Raw genomic sequence first — 23114 nt, 5'->3', positions numbered from 1 at the left:
ACGGAGCGGATACTGTTTGTACCTCAGCAGTTTGGGCTTTTGATCTCTGTTGGCCAAATCAAATGGAGCAGAGGAGATTAGTTCAGAGAGTAGGTAACGTTTCCCTTTCACCCAGAACATTATTTCAAGCACGCTAATCGGTCAAATGAATACAAAAATCCCTTTCACTCATTGTATCTTTATTACATTCATCCTCAATATCAAAAATACTTCACATTTTGGGCTTGGAAAAGAATTCTAGTTCTGGTAAACAATAATTATGTTTCCGTTCAGCATATCTTTTACAATATTTTCAGGACAGTACCCTCCTCTCCCCCCCCCCCCCCCCCATATATAATACGTATCATTTGAACAAAACTGGCACTACAAAAAAACAAAACAAAGGAATGTGTCCTCAAAAAAATTACAAAGTCTAAACACAGTGCTGTAGCTGCGTTCACTCCCACGCCACGAAGATGATGATATTTTCAGATTTGAACTTCTGCGAGCCGAGACCTTTCTGGGACTCGTTTGTACACGTGTGAGCACGTGACCGATCTCCGTGTATCCGTTATAACCACGTTTTGTCACCGGTCCTACTAAGCGCAACCCTGCGGGCATCAAAGTAAAGGTGCTCCGAGTGTCAAATTTCACAATACATGCACAGACACACACAGACACACAACAAAAAAAAAAGAGTCCTCCTCTCATCGTTCGAGTGTTCCCATCAGAGGCTCCATGGCGGCCAGGAAGCAGGCTTCAAACTCCTGATCGGAGAAGCGGGCCACAGACTGACGGGCGGTGCGTCGGATCTGCAACCGGCTGGCGGGCGGCAGAGCCAGGATCCTCTCGACGGCCTCCGCGTAGCCGTCCTCGTCGTCAGCCAGGAAGCCGGTCTGGCCCCCTTCGAAAGGCACCACGATGTCCAGCTTGGGACCGCCGGACTTGTGGGCCAGGATCACTTTCCCTGCCGCCATACACTCCACAACCCCTGGGAGGGAAAAAAAAAAGAGAAGCGAAGATGCATTTTCTAGAAAGCGTAGACGGGTCGAACGTAGAACGGGTCGGTCGTCATTTACCTATTCCGAAGTGCTCGTTCCACATGGTATGTAGTCCAATCGTAGCTTCGGCCATCTCTCTCTTCAGCTCCTCGAAAGATACATTCAGTTTAAACTCCACCCGGTCGGCCACGCCCAGCTCCTGGCACAGCCCCCTCAACATGAGCACCCTGTCCTCGTCCTCCCGGTTCCGGCATCCGCCGATCAGAACCAGCTTCAGTTCCCCTCGGCCCCTCGAGCCCTCCCTCCTCCCGTCCAACACCTTCTTGAAGGCTCGGATCTGCAGCCGGTGGTCCTTCTCCGGTCTGAACTGCCCGACGGAGACGATCGAGTGGCACTTCCGTTCCCCGTCCTCCTCCAGCGGGATGTCCAGGAAGGCGCCGACGTCGCAGGGCGGGTACACCACGCTGGTGCGGTTGGGCGAGCGCCACAGCGACAGGATGTGATCCAGGGTCCAGGAGGAGTTGACCATGATGAGGTCGCCGCAGGAGCCGGCCAGGCCGTAGAGCACGGCGAACAGGCAGTAGTAGACCACCTTGAAGGCGCTCAGGAACAGACTGTCGGTGACGTAGTCCGGGTTGTTGAACCTTGAGACGGGAACAGCTCGAGTTAATTGGGCACAGCGGTTTGAGAAACGGCTCCGCGGACAGAGAAGGAAACGGAAAGCCTCCGGCGCGTCGCCACGCGTCAATCGTGACCGGATGTGCTTTACCTGGGGTTCCTCTCTCTCACCACGGACAGCATGTCGGTGCTGACGGTGGGGTAGTGGACGTAGCTGCCCACGCCGCAGCCTCCCAGGTAGCGAAACAGGGGCAGGGTGAAGGCGTAGCCCATGGAGTCGACGTAGACGTCGGGGACGAACTCCGTCAGGGCCTCCCATCCCAGGAAGACGGAGCCCACGCTCTGCCCCAGCAGGGTGAAGTGAGGGAACAGGCCGGGCTCCACCAGCAGCCGGTGCCTCAGGAAGACGAAGTGGACCGGCCGGGGGAGGACGATGTTGAAACGACGCCGCGCTCCCTGCAGGATCTGCTGCCCGGTCACGCCCAGGTCGCCCGTGTACACCACGAAGTTGATGTCCGCGTACCTTGAAAGAAAGATTTACTGTCCCGTAAGGTTAAAAAAAACAACAACAACAACACATTCAACAACGCGACCGGATCGGGCTTTACCTGTTCTGCAGCGCCCTGATGGCACACCAGAGCACCCTCTCCCCGCCGCCACCCGCGTTGCAGTAGGGGTGAAAGAAGGCCACGGTGGGACGGCCGTCCCGCGCCCGCCGGGCGTTCCTGTTGCTCTGCAGCCACAAACGCACCGCCAGCACCATCAGGACGAGGACGGCCACCAGCAGCACGGACAGAAACACCAGAGGCAGCAGCAGCTTCCACAGCAGCCTGAAACACGGAGGGACAACAACGAATGCGTAAAGATGCTCAACGCGGCTTCGTTTTCATAGCAACGCTATTAATGGAGACAGGAAACCCCCTTCTTCTCCTCCCCCACGATTATATTTGTTCCTACAGATTACGGCCATCGAATTAATTTCCTAACTGCGGTCAATTCCGGTTTTTAATCACACGCTTTCGAGACTTGGTTTGAAAACAAACGCATCTTACCTCGTTAATTCACACAAACATGAGACCAGCTGATCGTGGCCCGACATCTTGCCAACAGAAATTCAACAACACGTCACACCGTCACTTCCCTTCTGTTGCTCGCTTACTTAATGCGGCGCCCCCTGCAGGCGCGGGTGTCTCACCGCACCGGCGAGTCCAGTTTAAACGGACGAAGAATCAATTTATAGTGCTTACAAAAAAAAAAAAAAAAAAAAAAAAATACTGATCGATGCCCCGGCTCTCTCCAAAAAAAAGAGTAAACTTTAACTTCTAAATAAACACGGTTTCAATCAATAATGACTCTCTACCCCCGGAGCTGAAACAAACCTCAGTCATTTCCCAGTCTGGGTCCTGACACCATGACGACTCTGTGGATTGTGTTTGCGTTTATGAATTTGGATGTACTCCTGAAGACGGGTCTCTGCGCAGAAACACGGTAAATCATACTCTTTGATGCTTTCGTGTGCCTTTTATCGGGGGCGACATGGCTCGGTAGGGCAGGTAACCCTTTTCCACGGAGAAAAAGGGGTTACGACACAATTACGCAAACGCGCGCAACCCTGTTGTGACACATACACATGTACCCAAACTGTTGTGTTTTTCTGTCGTCTTTACATTCAGTGACCAGATTCTATCAATCACCCCAAAAACACAAGAACAAGTGGACATCTTGAAGAATGTGTCCACCCAGTACGAGGTACGTTATAAAGATTACCTTCATTTTTTTTTTATTTATGTATTTATTTATTTGTAATTGCCATCTATGAATCATGACATTATGTGTTTTCTCCCAGACAGTCTTGTGGCAGCCTGCTTCCCCGCAGTACATCAAAGAAGAAACTCAAGTCCACCTCTTTGTTCCCGCAAACAGCTCCGAGACGGTGACGGACCTGCTGCAGAAACACGCTTTAACACACGAGTATGTCGCTGCGCGTCGCTCAGGATTACCGGACGGCATCAATGTCTGGGTGAATAATTGCTGCTCCGCACGTTTATCTCAGGGTGCTGCTGGCCGACGCCAACGAGCTGGTTGAAATGCAGACGATGAACTCCACCGACCCGCGGAGCGGCGCGACCTTCTACGAGAGATATCACACTTTGGAGGATGTATGTATGTTTTTGTTTTTGTTTTTAAATCTTTTGCCGCAATCAACAGTATATTGAGAGGATTTGGACATTTTAAGCTTCGCAAACGTTTTTTTGTTGTTGTTTTTTTTTTTTAATTCCACATTGCATCGGAAAGTAGAGATACGCTGTACTTAATGACACATTACACTTTGTCCAAACACGTGTCTCCATTGTAGATCTACGACTGGATCAATAGAACCGCGCGTGACAACCCAAGCACAGTCAAAACCATCCTCATTGGATCTTCGTACGAGAAGCGACCGCTGTATGTTTTGAAGGTAAAAGTCCATCTGTCGTCTCCGAAGGAAGTATGATGACGTTAAATAGGTTTATAGCTCATTTGAACCTTTTATTTGCGTACATTCAGGGCAGATTAATCAGCATTATGTCTTGTATTACAAGTATTTTAAGATGGCAAGTTTTCAGAGGCGTTCAGGCGATGGCTCTAAACTGTGAAACGTAGCTGATTGTTTTTACCCAAAGTAACATCCTCCCCAGACTAACGTTTGTTTCTCAGCTGTCTTTCAACGACAGGCCGAATAAGAAAGCGATGTGGATCGACTGTGGGATCCACGCCAGAGAGTGGATCGCTCCTGCTTTCTGCTTATGGTTTGTACACTACGTGAGTACCCGGACGAACGTCTAATGTTTGTGGCAGTCGGTAGAGGTGGAGGAGTGCGTCCTCTAATCGGAGGGTTCAAATCCGCTACCGTTTCTTCCTCTGCAGTCTTTGTCATTTTACAAGATAAACCAAGACATCACTCGCATCCTGGACAACATGGACGTCTACGTCCTGCCCGTCGTGAACCCCGACGGATACAAGTACACGTGGACGACAGTAAGAACACGTGAAACGGAAGTGTTTCTTTTTAAAAGAAGGAAGTCACTTCAACTGGATGTTTGTTTTGTGTTTATTTTGTGTTTTTTGTTGTTGTCCGTCTCAGAAAAGGATGTGGAGGAAGAACCGCTCCATCGCCGAGGGCACCGACTGCGTCGGAGTCGACCTCAACAGAAACTTTGACGCCAACTGGTGCAGTAAGTTTTCCCTTCGCATTACGGTTGTTTCACCGAACAGTAGAACGACTGCGAGACTGTCGGCAGCTCCTCCGATGTAAAGTGTTCCCGGTCTATCCCAGCGGAGGGAGCCTCTCCCGATCCCTGCACCGAGATCTACTGCGGCACCTTCCCCGAGTCCGAGCCCGAGTCGCAGGCCGTGGCCGATTTCTTGCGCAGTCGCAAGGACTCGGTTCAGCTCTACCTCTCCATCCACGCCTACTCCCAGATGCTGCTCTTCCCCTACTCCTACACCTTGGACGAAGCAGAGAACCACAGAGAACTGGTGAGCGGTTTGGTCCGATCAATCAAGTCCCCAAAAACCCTGCGAATATTGGGGAGGCGTGTCACGTCGGACTTCCCGAATTCTTCCTCCTTAATCCTCTCGTCGATGCGTTCTTCTTTTTCAAGCTCGAGATGAGCCAAGAAGCTGCCCAGAAAATCAGAAGATACTATCGCAGCATCTACAGATACGGCGCCGGAGGAAAGACGATATGTAAGAAAGGCTTCTTTTCTGAAATGAAATGAGTTTGTCTTTTGATTTGGGCACACGTGAGCGTGACCGTCTTTTCTCCAGACCTGGCACCCGGCGGTTCGGACGACTGGGCGCACAAGCTCGGCATCAAATACTCCTTCACGTTTGAGCTCCAGGACCGCGGCCGCTACGGCTTCCTCTTGCCGCCGTCTTTCATTTCCGGCGCCTGCAACGAAGCTCTGCTCGCCGTGAAGACCGTCGCTCTCAAGGTTATAGAGAAAACACCAGCTCCGACAAGTCCTCCTCGGACTAACGAAGGGAGCCGGTCTTGGGCCTGATGCCTTTTAACGCAGACTTTGCGTCGTGGCTAAAATATCAGCCGACCGGCTAATCGGTAATTGCAATTTGTGGTATTTTTATTTTACATATATATATATATATATATATGCATATATAGCATGTTAAAGGGGTGTCTTGTTTTCCACACGTTGTTTTCAGCGCACGCATATAGTGATCATTTGCATATAGACGGTAAAGAAAACTATTTGTTGTCAATGTACTGATCAATGAATATTTGTGGACATCTGTAAAGAATGTGTAAGATGTGTAAAAAAAACAACAAAAAAAATCAAATAAAGATTTAACTTTCTCTGTTTATTACGACTTCATGAATGAAATGTCAATGAAAATCTGCGCCATCATTAATAAAATAATATAATTGACACGTAGAAGGGAAATACTAGTTTTTGGATAGAAAAATAATAAAATAGTAAAATAATAAATAATTTAGAAAAATAATAAAAAAGAACGCCAGCAGGGGGCGCTAATGCGTCAACCCCTGGAGTCCGAGTCCCCTTTATTAAACACAGACGAAGAAGACGACCTACGACGCGCACTCTCCGCCAATATGAAGGCAGCCAGGGCAGCGTCTGCCTTTGATTTGAAAGAATAAGCCTTGTAAATTCTACAAGCGCTAAATCCGCCGACTGGACTAAAGCAGATGCGACACCGAAACAATATCTTGGGTGAGACCCGCCGCTCCGCGTCCGCCGCGACGCGGCGAGGGCTGCTTGAAAGGAGGCGCCGAGGCCCCGCGCGACGATGGAGCGAGCAGCCACGAGCTCTTTCGGTTGACTTGAACGAGTTCACCGCCGCGTTAAACGTCCGTCCGCGAGGCGCGAGGAGTAATCATCATTAATCACTCGTTTATCTAATATTCACGCGTCTCGGATACGTTGAATGACGCCGGAACAAGCGGGGTTAAAAGTTGTTTAGTTAGCTTCGGCTAAGCTTAAGTTAGCGCGCTCGCCAGAAGTCAGCGGTCGGATGTGTTATGAGTTTATTATTGTTTGTGGTTGTTGACATGTCGCGCGGGGATAACTCACCGAGCCTTTCTTCTTCTTGTTTTTTTGTTGTTGTTGTTGTTGTTGTTTTTATTTCCAGTCCTGCAGAATGTCCAAGATCAGGCGGAAGGTAACAGTGGAGAATTCAAAGACCATATCTGACAGCAGCACCACCACCACCACCACCAGCAGCACCACCACCACCACCACCAACAACAACAACAACAACAACAACAACCCCGCCGCCCCCCCCTCCCGCAGGCCCAGCGTGTTCGAGAGACTTGGCCCCAGCACTGGGAGTAATGCTGCTGATGTAAGTGTCGCCTGCTTCCGTCAGGTGACTAGATGTTACCTGACCACCTGACCGACCACCTGACCGACCACCTGACCACCTGACCGGGCTTGTTTACTCGTGTCTTCCAGAGTCACTGTAGAAATTGGCTGAAGACCGGTAATTGCAGTTACGGCAACACTTGTCGCTACACACATGGACCTCAGCCGAGAGGCAAAGGATTTAGCTTTAGCCGGTAAGATGTCTGGGATCTCTCAATGTGATTAATATTCATTCCTGTTGTTGTTTTATTTATTTATTATCTGCATCACATCATGTTTTTGTTATTTTGTGCGCGTTTGTTTACGTGTTTGCAGGTCAACCGAGAGACCCACAGGTGATCTGCGGGAGAGGATGAAGAATAAAAGACAGGATGTTGACACGGAAAACCTGAAGCGAGACTTAGACGAGCCCACGTCCCCCACAGTAAGAGAGTTTGTCAACGCATCCGATTGCGAATCGTTGTTAAACTCGCAACTAGGAACACAACTGTAAAGACCAAGAAGTAAAAGGTACCGCCTGCGTGTTATTGTAATAATTGTTTGTCCGTCCGCAGCAGAGAGATTCGTCCAGAGGCCGACACAGGGAGAAGGAGGATATCAAGATCACAAAGGAGCGCACCCCAGCCAGCGAAGAAGAGCCCACAGAGTGGGAAACCAACCGCGAAGGTTTTAGTAGCTGGTTTTGTTCAACTTTAAAGGCCCAAGTGACGCGATTATATGCAAATGTCATAACGGCTGGAAGTGAGTTAAAGAACACGTGCGCTTTGACTTTGACTGACGCTTTTCCTGTCCTACCGACGTCCAGACTCTGATATCGGCGACTACGACTACGAGTTATCCCTCGAGATGAAACGCCAGAAGATTCAGCGTGAACTGATGAAACTGGAACAGGAGAACCTGGAAAAGAGAGACGAGATTGTCGTCAAGAAAGACGAGACTCCCTCGAAAGTCCGAACCACGGCTTTGCCAAAGGTAAGTCCGCAGCGACCAGTTGAACCCGTGATCGGAATTAGACTTTTAGCTATTTTCGGCCCGAACGCGCGCGTGACGGCTCGCCGAAATACGGGTCTGAGTCTCAATCGTCGTCTCTGTCCCTCAGGCCTCCCCCGAGCGGTCGAGCTCCAAAGACTCGCCGTCGTCCAGGAAGTCCGGCGGCTCCCCGAAAAGCAAAAGCGGGACCAAAGGGCCCGGCTCCGGGAAGAAAGAGAAAAAGGCGGCAGCGTCCTCGCCCGTGTCAGAGACTGCCAGGTGAGAAGCCGTTGTTTTCAGTTGCCGGGATGTACGGAATCGTAATTTCAACTCTTTTCAAAAGAATTTCGACGAGACCGAAGTGAAATTGCCTGCTTTTAATCCTCGTTGTTAAACGCGCTTCATTGCGTCCGAGGGTTTTTGGACCCGCTATAACCGACATCTCGTGCGAGTCACGCGACGAAGTCGCGATTCATATTTTCCACGTTACGTCGAAGCAGGCCTACCAAAGGAAGCCACGGTAAGAAGAAAGGGCCCCGCACCCCCAGCCCTCCTCCCCCGGTCCCTCCGGACCTCCCGGCGGTCGGGAAGAAACACAAAGGCAAGCACAAGAACAAGGAGAAGTCCGAGGAGAAGCAGAAAGAGGGGAAAGACCGCGGACGAGATACCGAGAAACATAAGGAGAAGAAGGAGAAACGCAGGTGGAGTGCCGACCGTTGTTTGTTTTTCTTCTTTGTCTAAATGTTCTTTGTTGTTTATAGAAGCAAATGTCTGCGCCGTTATCCTGACTCGTTATCTCCGGCTCGTCCTAATCGTAATCTTTTTGTTCGTAGGGACCGATCGGACAGTTCCAACAAGGCCAAGCGGTCGGTGACGTCGGAGGAGCGTTCTCGTAGCGTGTCGTTTCCTTCCGGGGGGGCGTCGCCCTCGGCCAGGAAGAAATCCCCCTCTCCTAAAGCTTCGTCCCACAAATCCCCGGCGCCGGCTTCCCCTCCTCACAGGTTAGCGTGTATATTTTATTTGACGGCGAGGCACCCCCCCCCCTCCCGAAACCGTCACCGTTGAAATACCGGACACGGCGGCCCTGAAGAAATAACCCGATTTCCCCGCAGGTCTCCGTCCCCTCCGCGCCACCGGCGCTCCCCCAGTCCTCCTCGCCACCGCTCCCCTTCCTCCCACTCGGGTTCCTCCGCCCAGCGACAGTCTCCCTCGCCGCGGCGGCGGCGCTCTTCGTCCCCGGGCTACCGCAGGAGCTCCGCGGCGCAGGCCTCCGCCTCCTCGCCTCCGAGCTCCCGGCGCTCCCGATCGCCTCCCGCCTCCCACGACGCCTCCTCGCCCCACCGGCGGTCCGACCGATCGAGCCCCGGCCGACGCCGCTCCAGGGGCCGAGAGAGGAGCCGCGGGGAAAGAGAGAGGAGTCCGCCGGCTCAGGAGCGCAAACGCGAGCGCAGAGACGGTAATCTCGGCGCTCCGCCGCCGTATTTGTTTTGTCTTTTGTCTCCGTTGGCCGTTTTGAAGATTTTTTTCCCAATCCGTGTTCTCATTCGCTCGTAAAATCCTCCCCTTCTTCGCCGGTTAAGCTTTGCGTCTCTTCTGCAAACAGAAAGCCGCGGCAAACGAGACAAGGACAGTTTCCGCGACGACCGGGACTACGACTCCGAGCAGGTATCGTCGCGGGACGCTCGCGACGACAGAGACGCCAGGGAGAGCCGCGAGCAACGGGACGCTCGCGATCGAGGGAGGGAGACGGCCCGAGAGTCCCGGGACGGCCGAGACAACAGGGACGCCAAGGACTCGAGAGAGAGCAGGACGGAGACGCGCTCCAGTCGGGAGTCGCTCGAGCACCGCGACAGGGAGCGAGAGAGGGAGAAGGAGAGAGAGCGGGAAAAGGAGAAGGAGCGCGAGAGGACGGACGCCCACAGGAAAGAGGAAGCGGCTCAGGACGACAGGAGTTACGGGAGAGGTCACGGACGCGAAGACGGAAGTAGAAGCGAGGGACGGACGGAGAGCAGGACGGACAGAGCCGACAGGAACGGGCGAGGGAGAGGACGTGCGAACGAAACGTCTGAGAAAGGCACGAACTTTTTTTATGTTGTTTTTTTCCAAGGAGCTTTTAAGCGACGCCGACGGTATGAAAATACAACTGCCGTTTTTTCCCGCGCGCCTGTGTGTAATTTCTTTTTTTCTCCTCTTTTTTCTCCTTTTTCCTTTATGTCTTCGGCCAGGCTCAAACAGAAGCTCCCGCGGATCCCAGCTGGAAAGCGGCCACGACAACTGGGATTCCCGGAGCGGCGCGGTACGCGAACGCAGCGCGGAGAGGAGCGCGGAGAGGAGCGCCAACGAAAGAAGCTCCGAGAAGGGTTCGGACCGAGATCGCTACGAGAGCGACAGGAGAGGAGAGCCGGCCCGAGACTCCTCTTACGACAGGAGAGGAGGACACGGAGAGCGGGATCGCAGAGACAACCGAGACAGAGGTGCGAGGAGGACGGGGTTTATTTGGACGCGTCGAAAGAAGAAGAAACTAATTGGCGATCGCTTTCTTTTCTCTCCTTCCAGACCAGAGAGCAGCTTCTCCAAACAGACATCAGGGGAGGTCGGAGGAGCCCGAGAGGGAGGAGAGAAGAGACGAGCGCAGGACAGATCGAACCGAGGACAGACGAGAGGACAGGACCCGCGACCGGGACAGAGAGCGAGAGAGGGAGCGGGACAGGGAGAAAGAGAAGGAGCGGGACAGGGAGCGGGAGAGGGAGAAGGAGAGGGAGAAGGAGAAGGAGAGGGAGGTCGAGAGGGAGCGGCTCAGGGAGAGAGAGAGGGAGCGGGAACGAGAGCGGGAGAGAGAGCGGGAGCGCGAGCGCGAGGAGAGGGAGGAGCGAGAGAGAGAAAGGGAGGAGCGAGAGAGGGAGCGGGAGAGGAAGGAGAGGGAGCGGGAGAGGGAGAGGGAGCAGCGGGAGAGGGAGAGGCAGCGGGAGTGGGAGGAGCGAGAGAGAGGACGGGACGAGAGGAGGGAGAGGAGAGACGACGGCGGCGGCGGAGGAGGAGGAGGAGGCAGGGACAACCGGTCCGTCCGAGACACCCGGGACGATCGCAAGACGAGGCACGTATCGAGACCGGGCGCGCACGTCGATCCGCCCCGACGCCCGAACGTCTGATATTTATTCTGCGCTTTTTGGTCCTCCGCCTTTTAGCCGCAAGAGACCCCGGGTGGAGAGCAGCCCGAGCCCCCGACCCTCGCCCAAGCGCACGGCGAGGGATCTCAGTCCCGCAGACAGCGACGGCTACAATAGCGGCGAGGACAAAAGCGAGCGCCCGATCGGCCGAGGGCAGGCCAAGCTCCACCCGCAGCCGCTCCTCCCCAGCCCGGCGTGTCCGCCTCCATCTGACAGTAAGGAAATTGTTTTTGAACGTAAAGCGCGTCGCCTCCATTTGTTTAGACAGATCTCGCAGAAAATAATGGATTTTTGTTGTCGCTCTCAGAAATGTACAAAATGAAAAAGCCATGTCTGTGGATAATTTCCGTCCTCTCTGCCGTGTCTCGCGCCCAGACGGAGACAAGCATCGTCTGCTGAGCCAGGTGGTGCGTCCCCAGGACCCCTCGTTACGGTCGCCGCCGAGGGGAGCCGCGTCCGACGACAAGTCCGCCCACTGGAAGGACGAGGAGCGCCGCGGGGACAAGAGGGACGCCCGAGGTCGCCACGAGGAGCCGGAGCCTCGCCCGGAGCGAAGCAGAGCGGTCGACAGACGCGCGGAGCACCTCCCGGACGCCCCCCCCGACTCCCGTAGCCGAGGCCGAGAGCAGCGAGACTCCACGCCGCCTCCCCCTTTGTCCCTCGCCGGCGGCGGCGGCGACGACAGAGACGCGGTCGGCTCGCAGTCCCACGAGGAGGGAAAGAAGAAGGCCAAGTCGCAGAGGAAGGGCGTAAAGAAGGGGCGCAAAGAAGAGGAGATCGGCGCCTGCAACAGCCCGGCTACGGCGGGGGACCGCTTCAACCCCGAGCCCCCGACCGCCGCTTTCTCAGACGCGCCTCCGGCCTCGCACTCTCCGAGGAAAGGGGCCAAGAAGAAGGCGCTCGAGCGAAAGCGGAAACGGTCGCGAGAGGGAGAATCGGACGCGTCCGAGGAGGAAACTTTAGCCCGTCAGCCTCACAATAAGAGGAAGAGGGGTCCTCGGACGCCGCCGCCCTCGACGAGACCCGATCACCGCGGCGGAGCCGGGGGCGCCGCGGCGCCCTCGCCGCTTTCCAAAACGGACAACTTCAGCGACTGGTCGGACGAGGAGGTCACGGAGCGAGGAGGACCGCCGGAAACGCCGGCTCCCCCGGCACCCGCCGAGAAGACCCCGGCCGAACCTCTCAGGAGAGGCGGCGGCGGCGGCGGCGGCGGCCTCCGGGCGGGCAGGGACAGGGAGAGGTGTAACCCGCCGCCCATCGCTCCGCTGCTCTCCCAGGATCCCCCGATGCTGCTGCAGACTATGACTCCGCAGCCTCTCATGTCCCAGCCGCTGCTCCGCAAGCCCCCGCCGGAGCAGACGCGCAGCAGCAGCATGGGCAGCAACCAGAGCCGCGCGTCCTCCCGACGCCCGCGTTCACCCTCCGACGAGTCCGCCCACCGGGACGACCCCCAGGGGCCGCGGTCGCGCCGCGGCAGGCCGCGGGGCGCCAACTCTCGGGATCGGGAGAGAGAAAGAGAGCGCGAGAGGCCGGCGCCGAGCGAACTTCCGGGGGCGGAGAGGAAATCTCGAATCGACCAGCTGAGAAGAGGAGAGCCCAGCCGAAGCACCTCGTCGGGTACGGACGCGCCACGAATTCACCAAGTTTTGTAAACTTTAGTAAACCGTATTTAGTTTAAAGCTAAAACGTTTCTCTTTTACCGCTTTACAGACCGGCAAGATTCCCGCAGCCACAGCTCCAGACGCAGCTCTCCGGACTCCGAGAGGCAGGCGAGGTCCAGGTCCCGCGCCGGCTCCTACGACAGCAGAGAGCGGGAGAGAGACAGGGAGCCGTTCGAGAGGGAACGAGACCGAAAGGACCTCCGACCTCTTCCTCAGCAACAGCAACAGCAGCAACAGCAACAACAGCAACAGCAACAGCAGCAACAGCAACAACAACAGCAGCAGCAGCAACAACAGCAGCAGCAACAGCCGCCCATGCTCCTCCAACAGCCTCTGCAGCAGCAGAGAGACTGGGAGCCTGAGCCCAGGGACTGGCCGAGCAGGGGACGGGAGCCCCTGCTGATGCGTCCCGGTCGCGAACCGCTGCTGCGAGAGCGGGACGTCAGGGACAGGGAACGCTTACTCCCCGAAGGACTCATCCAACAGCACGAGCGGGAGCGGGAGAGGGAACGAGAGAGGGAGCGGGAGAGAGACGGCAGAGGCGAAAGAGGCGGCGATCGAGACAGGGAGAGGGCGACGATGACGACGGACCCGCCGCCGCACGGGGACCCCAGGGCTCCGGGACGAGGGGACGCGAGGGGCGAAATGAGAGGAGACCCGACGAGGCAGGACAGGGGCGACTACGAGCCTCTGCTGCCGCGGGAGGCCTTCGGTGCTCAAGAGGCCGACAAACCGAGCAACAGTCACCATCTCGCCGGAGAGCAGCGGGAGACGGAGAGGACGGACAGCGTCGACGGTAAGGAGACGGATACGCGTCCGCGTCGTCGACCCGCTTCCTCCGTTTCTCTCGCTCGGATTTAAACGAACGGGCCGCTGTATGTTTTTTTTTTTTAGGGGACGACGACGGGAAAGAAGACGACGGCCAGTCAGCCGCGTCCGTCGGAGAGGAGTACGAACCGATCAGCGACGACGAGCTGGACGAGATTCTGGCCGACAGCCAGAAAAAAGAGGATCAACAAGACGACGAGAAAATTACAGGTATCGTTTAATAGCTCCTACGGAGAAAAATAACGGTGCGGAAACGTTTAGTGGAATTTCTGTTGTCCTTTGTTTATCTTCAAGTCTTTGTTTACTTTTGCTTGAGCGGTAGTTTGTTCCAAAACTAATAATAATAATAATAATCAAACAAATAAAAAAAATAAAAAGATCCTCCTCTTGAAATGAACCCACCGCGTCTCCGTGAACAGGTCCTCTGGACGTGATTGATGTGGACTGGTCCAGCCTGATGCCTAAACAGAAACAGGAGCCCCGGGCGGCAGGGGCCGCCCTGCTCCGGTTCACCCCGGGGGCGGTGCTTCTCAGGGCGGGCATCTCCAAGCGACTCGCCGGCCCCGAACTCCTGCAGCAAGTCAAGGAGGTGTGCAAGTCAGAGTTGGACGATCCCAAAGGTGAGTTGCGACACGGTCGAACCGTCGCGTTACTTCTCATCTCGGTCTTTTCGTCCTCCGTGAGTCGAATGTCCGTATTCCGCAGTTAAAGGCGAAGAACGTTTGTGCTATTTATTTATTTTTAAATGTATTTACTTATTTATTTAATACAGGTCAGGTATTCATTCTTATTTGAAATTGCGGCACGACCCGTCAGTCTAAAGCTCTCCGTCGATACTCTCCTTCCAGATGTCGACAAGCTCTTCGAGCACGACCTGGGGGCCCTGAACATGGCGGCCCTGAACAGGCGGGTGGAGAGGGCGGGCCTACTGACCAACCTGGGGCCCTGCTGCAAGGCCCTGTGCGCGCGCAGGGACTTCGCCATCCGCCGGCAGCTGTTAAAAAACGAGAAGGTAGACATCCTCCGATCGTAACGCGACGACGACTCGCGTCGCGGGCCGTTGTTAGAGTGCGTAGAAGTCATTGAGACGAAGAGCTGGAAAGAGAAATGTGCTCTCTCTCTCTCTCTCTTTTTTTTAATTATTATTATTTTCATTTTCAGGGCCTAACCAAGCAGTACCCCACTACGCCCGTGGTAGACAACGAGCTGCTCCAGATGAGCATGCGTCTCTTCAGAAGGACAATGGCCGGCCAGGCGTCGGCACCAGAACGGTCGGACGGCGGACCGGCACCGGCGGCCGAAGTCTCTGAGGCCGGCAGTAATAAGCTCAGCGAAGCACAGCCGGAGGTGTGCGTGTCCTGAGAGTAAAATAAAACAAACAAACAAACAAACAAACATCAACGACAACAAAAACACACGATAAGTGATAAGCTTCTCAGCCCTAACTCTGTTTCTGTCATTCTCTCATTTCATGACGTAATGTTTTTTTTTTGTTTTGTTTTGTTTGTTTTTTCTTCTTCTTTGAAGTCCTGAGAGGAAATACCGGAAAAACAGCCAAATTGTGAATCTTGCGTGTTTTGGATGATCCGCAAGTGCCGCTCAATAGACGACAGGACATTGTAGCCTACGGAGGCGTGTAGTGAACCATGTACGAGAAAGCGTCCCGAGGGCTTTGTGTGTTTTTTTTTTTTTTTTTTTTGTGCATTATTACCGTGTTTTAGAGCAGATTTTGTACGTCAGTTTGGCCCTCTTAACCTAATGACTGATTCGATTTCCTATGTTGTGCATTAAAATCGTTAGATGTTGATGGATGTTTGTAACGGGTCTTTTGCTTTGCAAACTATTCCTTTATTCCAATGTCATTTGTTACAGATGTGGGAACGGGATTTGTTTTGTTTTTCGGTCGATGTATTTCTTTTTGAGCGGTTTGGCAACGTCTCCCCGGCATGAACTGAAGCGATCGCCGACACCGCCCTGTGGGATTTCCTCTCCTCGCCAGCCCCACATCATCACCCCCCCCCCCCTCCACCCCCAAAAAAAAGAAAAAAAAAAAAAAGAAAAGGAGGCAAAATGTTCCCAATAGGAAAAAAAGAAGAAGACACTATACCGCTTAGAGAAAACTGACGGAAAACGTCATTAATCTGACCTCCTTCCTTCCTGACCGTCCAGGGTCACGATAAGTCTCGCACAGCTGGAAGAAACAAGTGCTCCAGCAGGACGTGGGTGTCACAACACTCTCAAACTCAACAAGAGACGGTTAAAAAAAAAAAGAGCAGGTTGTTCATTCTGGGAGCGCTGGGACACAATTTCAATGGACAAACCAGCTGAACAGGTTAAAGAACAGATTAGGATGGAGGAGGAGGAGGAGGAGGAGGAGGAGGGAGGAGGAGGAGGTGGGGAGGAGGAGGAGGGAGAGGGGGGGGGGTCTCTCAAAACCCTGGATTCACCATGACAACCCCGTCCTCGGCCACGCAACTGTGACGTGAAATATACGAGTAACATTACAGACATGGAGAGATCTGTTTGTCTGACCACTGGCGTTAGAAAAACAAACAACAACAACAACAAAAAACACTTTCCCGAACTGCTTTTTGGTTTTTTTCCCGTCTGAGGTTGAAGGTGAAGTTTTGAGCCGCACGAGTAATATGTGGTTTAACGCTGTATTTTTATTTATTGATTTATTTTTTTTTACTGCAAAATAAATACAGAATGGCATTTTTTACACTGTGATGACATCTTGCCAAGTAAAGACAACAAAGACGACCTGTGCAGAAATATAAACACACGGCGCTGCGTTATCAGGATTAACATATACAGGAGCATCGATATGAAGTCAGCCTCTAGGAGCAAGCTTAACCATTTTGAGGTAAGTTGTGATTTACATATAACCACAACCACTTAATGACGGTGTCACCATTATAAAGCGCTCTTGTCGTGTCTTATTTTCGTCCTAAACATTTGGAGTTTCTCGTCGTCTCTTGTAATGCTGGAGATCTATTGTCTTTTGCCAAAATGCCTCCTGAATTGAGTACAACGATGGGTTTTTATTGTCCGTAATGCAATTGCCGTGATCCGCTCGTGTCGTTGCAGTATTACTGCAGTTAAGGTGGTTTATGTTGACGTTCAAAGAAAAAGGAAATCACGAAACGAACGAAATAAACGACGGCAGAACAGAGGGGGAACATAAATACTGCAATATGATAAATACTTTTGACCGTCTTCATCGTGTCCAAATATTTATAAAAGTACAATAACGTAGACATTTTTTTGGGCGTAAGTTTGTTTGATTTATTGTTTTCGGTAAAGTTTGTCCATTCAGCAGAACAAATACGAATTAGTGAAACACTAGGAACTCTCGCGAGTGCATTTGTTGTCAGCGGACATAAAAAAAAACACGGACTGATTTCCTTTACCCACAATGCTCTACTTTTGATCCGTCCTTCCGACTTCCGCCTCAGCTCACAGCCGAGGTGAGTGTTTTCATCGGGAATTAGATTTCCACAATCTAGAGCCATCCTGTGTCATTAAAGGCAGAATTGAGCGCAGACTTGTCGTAAATACGTGTATTAGTATTCTCCGTGCTGCTGCGGGAGGTTTTTGACGCGGTCGGATGTGTTTAAAAACGGTTAATAGCGACGAGCGGGATGTTTCATACCGCCGGGCTGCTCGGTGCTCGTTTTTACTCTAAAACGGTTGTTCGCGTTTAACTTTGTGCTTGCGTAGGTGTTGAAAGCAGTTTTGTATTTTTTTTTGTGGGTTTTCTTTGCTATTACAGGACTTATAAAGTCCGCAAACGATGATATCTCCGAAGCTTATTAACGTGTTGTTTTTTTTTTTTTTTTTTTTTTAAACTGCGCATGCGCAGCTCGTATTTAACGCTTAAGATTAAAAAAATAAATAAAAAGTCAACGTGCTTGTTTGCAGATGGCCCCAACTAAGAAAGGAGAGAAAAAGAAGGGGCGTTCAGCCATCAACGAGGTGGTGACCAGAGAGTACACCATCAATGTCCACAAGCGCATCCACGGAGTGTGAGTAGAGATCTTCAACACCACCAAGACGTGTTTGGAAAACAGGGAACAACTTCAAGTCTTAACGTGTTTGTTTGTTTGTTTGTTGTTGTTGTTGTTGCAGCGGGTTCAAGAGGAGGGCTCCACGCGCCATCAAGGAGATCCGCAAGTTCGCGGTGAAGGAGATGGGAACTCCCGATGTCCGCATCGACACCCGCCTCAACAAGGCGGTGTGGAGCAAAGGTGTCAGGTGAGACGGCGGCCGTTTAAAATACGGTGAAATAACACTCGGTGCTGGAAACGGGACGTCCTAAGTGTTGGTGTGTGTGTGTGTGTCCCCCCCGCAGGAACGTGCCGTACAGGATACGCGTACGTCTGTCCAGGAAGCGTAACGAGGACGAGGACTCTCCCAACAAACTGTACACCCTGGTCACGTACGTCCCCGTCACCACATGCAAAGGTAAATAAAACGCGCAGCTCGCTGACTTTTGTCGATCGTGTACGGATGTAATCGAAGCGTGTTATTAAATCATGTCTCTCTCTTCTTTTCCGCAGGTCTGCAGACGGTCAATGTTGATGAAAACTAGATTTGTCCCCTCTGCGAGTGGAATAAATTAAATAAAAAGAGCTCTTTTTGTCTTGGCTTTATTTCAGGTTTTGTTTTGTTTTATATTAAAAGGTTAGTTTGGGTTTTGGATTATACATTACACATACCATAACGGGGGAAAAAAAACATATAAATCGAGCGATATGCTGGTGATGGTTTGCAATAACATGTTTATTACCAAGATGACTTTTATTAAGACAATAAAGAGCTGTTTTGCGGCCGGTCCTTCCTCCTCCGATCGATGCGTCTTCCTCATAATTTCAACTGTACATGCTGAAAGGATGGTTGCGTCATAAAAGGAAAAGAAAAAGGTTTTTAATTTCTTCCTATTAGTATGTCGCTGAAGGAGACAGACGTGACAAAGCGGCCTTGCAGTTCTTTTCATACTTGGAGGTATTTATCGAGGCACCGTCGGCTGGATGAAGCGAGAACAAAAGGTGGATGTGCGCCGCCGAGCTGCGCCGCCAGGGGGCGCCGCCACCGTCGGGGGCCGCTGCCAGCCGCCACCGCCAGGGGGCGCTACTGGTTTTTACTGTCAGTCGGATGTTGTGAAGAAGGCGAGACGCGATGGCTCCGTCCGACGTGAAGTAGCTGTAACTCGACGAGGAGGTAAGATACGAGGCAGCTCAGGTCGGCGTGTGGTTTTTGTTTCTTTTTTTCTTTTTTCTTTCTTTAATTATAATTTGAATAAAACCTGAATTAGCGCGGGTTGAAGTCGCTCCTCGGCTGACGACAGTCCGGCAGGTGTGGCTAGTTGGTCGGCTAGCTGACCAGCTAGCTCGCTGGCTAAAAAAAAAAAAAACCCAAAACAAAACAAAACACGTTTGATACGATGTTTGAACGATTTATTGATTTATTTATTTATCTATCTATCCAGGTGGGAGCGCTGCTCGCTGTTTCCATGGCCGTCGGCTCACGCAGGACGCGATGCGGCACCACTGGCTGCTCCTCGGGGCTTGCGGCTGGGTGCTGCTCATCCTGATGTTTGTCAGCAAGTTCATCAGCTTCAGAGCCGTGGATGGTGAGCTGCTGCTTTTAATGCTGATAACCACAGCTGAGGCGGTTAGAGAGGTAAATAACGTGTGTGTATGTGTGTTTTTGTTGTAGACTATGGAGAGAGAGCCGGTGGTCAGAGTGGGACGGTGGCGGGCACCAGGGGGGTTAAACCCATTCCTGGGACCAGCCCAGAAAAACGAGCTCCAAAGCCATCAGATCAGGTGTTTTATTGACACGTCACTAATTGTAGTCCATTTCCTTTTTCTTTTCTTCTCTCTGCTGTAACACACATTAAAAACAAGGCTAAGCGTTGTTGTTGTTTATTTTTTTGCGTTTTCAGTTTTCGGTGGTTCCAACAGCGACGGAGTGGCAGTCGGTCTCCGACAAGCGAGTCGAGCTGCTCTCGTCCGTGTGCAAGAACAGCAGCCTCAGGAATCTGACTCGCGTCTCCATCAGCAAGTTCGTCCTCGACCGCATCTTCGTCTGCGACAAACAAAAGATCCTGTTCTGCCAGACGCCTAAAGTGGGAAACACGCAGTGGAAGAAGGTCCTCATTGTGCTCAACGGTAAGCGGGGATCGGACGAAGGTAAAAGCGACGCGGTGAGAAAAAGACGTCGTGGATCAACCTGTTAATTATTATGACGGCGACGAATTAGTTGATTCAGTTGACGGTTTCTGTTGTCGTTTGCAGGAGCGTTCCCCAGTGTGGAGGAGATCCCAGAAAACCTCGTCCACGACCACGACAAAAACGGCCTGCCTCGCCTCTCCTCACTCGCTCCGCAAGAAATAACTCACAGGTCAGTCGACCGTGCGCTTGTCTCGATGTGAAATCGAGCAGCTGAATGACTTTGTCCCGCGAGTGTTTTGGCTTCTAAAAGATTCTGTGGTGTTCTTTATTTATTGTCCAAATGGTTTTGAACACGTGATGATAAAAAACAAAACAAAAAAACCCCGACGCGCTTGAAAAATGTATAAAGAAAAATAATCCCCCCCCCCCTCCTGCCAAATAAGTCTTCCACAGACATGAGGGGAAAACAATGAGGCAGCGGGATGCGGATGACCTCGAAATACGGGACAGAATGTACCAAAATTGTGTCTCGCTGTGGGATGATAATGATAATAATCTCTAAAGTCTTCACTTATTACAATGAAAGATGGGTTCAGTTTTTTTTATTTTTTTATTTTTATTTTTAATGTCATTTTTAAAAAAATGTTATTTATTTATTTTTATTTTTAATTTCATATTTTTATTTTTAATTTCATTTTTTTTTTTAAATTTCATTTCATTTTTTAATTTTATTTATTTATTTTTATTTTTAATTTCATATTTTTATTTTTAATTTCATTTTTTAAATGTTATTTATTTATTTTTATTTTTAATTTAATTTTTATTTTTAATTTCATTTTTTAATTTAATTTAATTTTTTTATTTTATTTATTTATTTTTATTTTTAATTTCATATTTTTATTTTTAATTTCATTTTTTTTTTAAATTTCATTTCATTTTTTAATTTTATTTATTTATTTTTATTTTTAATTTCATATTTTTATTTTTAATTTCATTTTTAAAAAAATGTTATTTATTTATTTTTATTTTTAATTTCATATTTTTATTTTTAATGTCATTTTTTAATTTAATTTAATTTTTTTTATTTTATTTATTTTTATTTTTAATTTCATATTTTTATTTTTAATTTCATTTTTTTTAATTTCATTTTTTTTATTTTTATGGTGGTCAACAAGAGTTCACAAGTGTTCTCATGAAACTTCGCTGTGTGCCTGAACAGATTGAACACGTACTTTAAGTTCTTCATCGTGCGAGATCCCTTCGAGCGCCTGATCTCCGCGTTCAAGGACAAGTTTGTGAAGAACCCTCGCTTCGAGCCTTGGTACAAGCACGACATCGCTCCCGCCATCATACGGAAATACCGCAAGGTCCACCGCGACGACGACCTCGCCGCCTCGGGTCTGCACTTCGAGGACTTTGTCCGTTACCTGGGCGACGCGGAGGGCCGCCGGCGAACGGACCGGCAGTTCGGCGAGCACATTATCCACTGGGTGACTTACGCCGAGCTGTGCGCGCCGTGCGAAATACACTACAGCGTGGTCGGCCACCACGAGACGCTGGAGCGGGACGCCCCCCACATCCTCAGGGCGGCCGGCGTCGAGGGGCTGGTGTCCTACCCGGCCATCCCTCTGGGCATCACCCGCTACAACAGGACCAAGGTGGAGCGCTACTTCTCGGGCGTCAGCAAGCGGGACGTCAGGCGTCTCTACGCGCGTTACCGCGGCGACTTTGGCCTCTTCGGCTACCCGAGCCCGGACTTTCTGCTGAACTAAAACCGCTGGACGCCGACGGCGTCTCGGGTTGACGGACGGACGGAGGCGTATCGTAGCTACCCCCGCGCCACGTCCCCCTTCTCATTTTAGCCACCGTAGCCGGGACGACCGAGCGCTTCCCGCCGGCGAAGTCTTTTCGTAACAATTTGACGGCGTTTCGTAGGAGGGAGGAGACGTCGGCGAGAAGACGAAGTCCTTATAAAGGTCAACTACAGGTGCAAATGAAACACGCCGTTATATTTAAGGTCGCCGTGCGCTCCGTGACGCCGGGGGACACGGGCCCCTCGCCCCGTAGCGGAGACGTCACGTCGCCACGTACGGACCTCCGGTTTCGACGACGCGTCCCGTCTTCTGCACTCGTAGCCGTGAAGCCGGACGCGGGCGGAGACGGTCGGGGAAGCCGAGAATATAATACGACCCGATCGGACACGGATACGTTTCGCGTAAAACTTTTAACATTTTGTACCGCGGATTCGCGCGGTAAATGACTCCCGATCGGTTCGAACGCGCTCCGTACCGGCCCGCCTTCACCGAAACGGAAAGATACCCGAGGGCTCCGTCTATTTAGCCGTTAACGCTACCGGGACACCGAAGGAAACCGGCGCTGGATTTTAAAGGACCGTGTTATTTTCTATCCGAAATGTACCGCGTATGTAAAACGCTCTTAACGTGACTCTCGCAACTCGACATTTGTATCACGCGTCGCTATTTATAATAATATTAACTCGCCGACCGGCGGCACAAACGGCGCCTCGGTCGGAGGACGGTACCGCCTCCCCGCAGCCACCCGGCGACCTTTCGCACAGGTGGCGGTCGTGCTGCAAGGACAATGCCAGTTTGTAATAAAGTTACATGTAAAGTATTTGTTTTGTGTTTTCATAAGTACGTTTTGAAAGTTTTTTTTTTTTTTTTTTTTTTTTTTTAAAGGCCTTCAGAAATGATGTCCCCCCCCACTCTCCCCTCTCCCTCCCCTCTCCATCCCCCTCTCCGTGGCACTAAGTCAACAAAAAGCTCCTTTTTTTTTAAATCCAAAAAAACAAGGTACATACTACCTCGCCCTACACGTACTGCAGCGACCGTTGCAATACCGGCAAATGTCCGCAAGGTGGCGGTAACGCACGTAACGAGAGGAACCGCAAACCTCGTTGAAAGCCTTCGACGAAATGTCAGCACACTAAATGACATTTGAACCACAAGTATGAGGGCTAAAACAAATACCTCGCAGCCTTATATGTCGGTAACAAACATCCCGAAAGCGTTGCGTGCCTGCGGTGGAAGAGGATTTACACGATCAGCGTCAAATATCCAAGCTTACCTTTTGGCAGGTGGATTTAAGTTGATTTACAGAGCCCAAGCGTTCAGTTAAGTGTCTTAAGACTTTGCTCACGCATCCTCCTGTACATATATATGTGTGTCTCCGCCCCGCCTGCTTCCTACTCTCACGCTGTCCGACTGGTTCGTCCTGTTAAATGTTAAATGACGTAACACACTTTGACTATTTAGCTATAATTTTTTTTTTTTTCTCAAGAGGGTGGAGTGAAACCTTGTTGGTGAAG

At 51.3% G+C, this 23114-nt stretch overlaps 5 protein-coding genes across 7 annotated transcripts; 4 read left to right on the top strand and 1 right to left on the bottom strand.

The window, feature by feature from the left end:
* Positions 1-158: 158 nt before the first annotated feature.
* On the bottom strand, positions 159-2733 carry alg11 (ALG11 alpha-1,2-mannosyltransferase). Its single transcript, XM_069166269.1, has 5 exons — positions 2651-2733; positions 2207-2428; positions 1750-2121; positions 1059-1624; positions 159-970 (listed from the first exon to the last, which is right to left on the bottom strand). The coding sequence occupies exons 1-5, from the start codon at positions 2695-2697 to the stop codon at positions 687-689; spliced, it is 1491 nt and encodes a 496-aa protein (XP_069022370.1). The 5' UTR covers positions 2698-2733; the 3' UTR covers positions 159-686.
* cpb2 (carboxypeptidase B2 (plasma)) lies at positions 2424-5963 on the top strand. Its single transcript, XM_069166270.1, has 11 exons — positions 2424-3086; positions 3272-3347; positions 3445-3569; positions 3652-3757; positions 3955-4056; positions 4296-4400; positions 4506-4616; positions 4723-4813; positions 4915-5117; positions 5243-5327; positions 5409-5963. The coding sequence occupies exons 1-11, from the start codon at positions 3010-3012 to the stop codon at positions 5642-5644; spliced, it is 1317 nt and encodes a 438-aa protein (XP_069022371.1). The 5' UTR covers positions 2424-3009; the 3' UTR covers positions 5645-5963.
* A 228-nt stretch (positions 5964-6191) lies between these two features.
* Positions 6192-15414, top strand: zc3h13 (zinc finger CCCH-type containing 13). 2 transcript variants are annotated; one of them, XM_069166283.1, is made up of 20 exons: positions 6192-6331; positions 6750-6962; positions 7073-7176; positions 7298-7406; positions 7537-7648; positions 7788-7954; positions 8082-8230; positions 8452-8652; positions 8785-8952; positions 9064-9407; positions 9555-10025; positions 10177-10425; positions 10508-11045; positions 11137-11333; positions 11494-12735; positions 12829-13575; positions 13674-13817; positions 14027-14227; positions 14456-14619; positions 14769-15414. In XM_069166283.1, exons 2-20 carry the CDS (start codon positions 6759-6761, stop codon positions 14967-14969), a joined length of 5712 nt encoding a protein of 1903 aa, XP_069022384.1. In that variant the 5' UTR covers positions 6192-6331; positions 6750-6758; the 3' UTR covers positions 14970-15414. The 2 variants fall into 2 exon arrangements, with proteins under 2 accessions (XP_069022384.1, XP_069022383.1); XM_069166282.1 differs by having other exon boundaries at positions 8449-8652.
* A 1598-nt stretch (positions 15415-17012) lies between these two features.
* On the top strand, positions 17013-18241 carry rpl31 (ribosomal protein L31). Its single transcript, XM_069166316.1, has 5 exons — positions 17013-17077; positions 17532-17635; positions 17739-17864; positions 17962-18074; positions 18170-18241. The coding sequence occupies exons 2-5, from the start codon at positions 17532-17534 to the stop codon at positions 18199-18201; spliced, it is 375 nt and encodes a 124-aa protein (XP_069022417.1). The 5' UTR covers positions 17013-17077; the 3' UTR covers positions 18202-18241.
* A 497-nt stretch (positions 18242-18738) lies between these two features.
* On the top strand, positions 18739-22420 carry chst10 (carbohydrate sulfotransferase 10). Of its 2 annotated transcripts, XM_069166410.1 has the most exons (6): positions 18739-18830; positions 19099-19242; positions 19329-19438; positions 19558-19783; positions 19910-20015; positions 21006-22420. In XM_069166410.1, the coding sequence occupies exons 2-6, from the start codon at positions 19149-19151 to the stop codon at positions 21556-21558; spliced, it is 1089 nt and encodes a 362-aa protein (XP_069022511.1). In that variant the 5' UTR covers positions 18739-18830; positions 19099-19148; the 3' UTR covers positions 21559-22420. The 2 variants fall into 2 exon arrangements, with proteins under 2 accessions (XP_069022511.1, XP_069022510.1); XM_069166409.1 differs by lacking the exon at positions 19329-19438 and having other exon boundaries at positions 18763-18830; positions 19099-19292.
* The last annotated feature ends 694 nt before the right edge of the window (positions 22421-23114 follow it).

This window comes from Embiotoca jacksoni, unplaced genomic scaffold, assembly GCF_022577435.1.
Source record: "Embiotoca jacksoni isolate LCO1_2020_lvr unplaced genomic scaffold, fEmbJac1.0.p SCAF_38, whole genome shotgun sequence".
Classification (NCBI taxonomy): domain Eukaryota; kingdom Metazoa; phylum Chordata; class Actinopteri; family Embiotocidae; genus Embiotoca; species Embiotoca jacksoni.
Note: the sequence above shows the minus strand (reverse complement) of the source record. Positions and strands in the feature narration are given on the sequence as shown.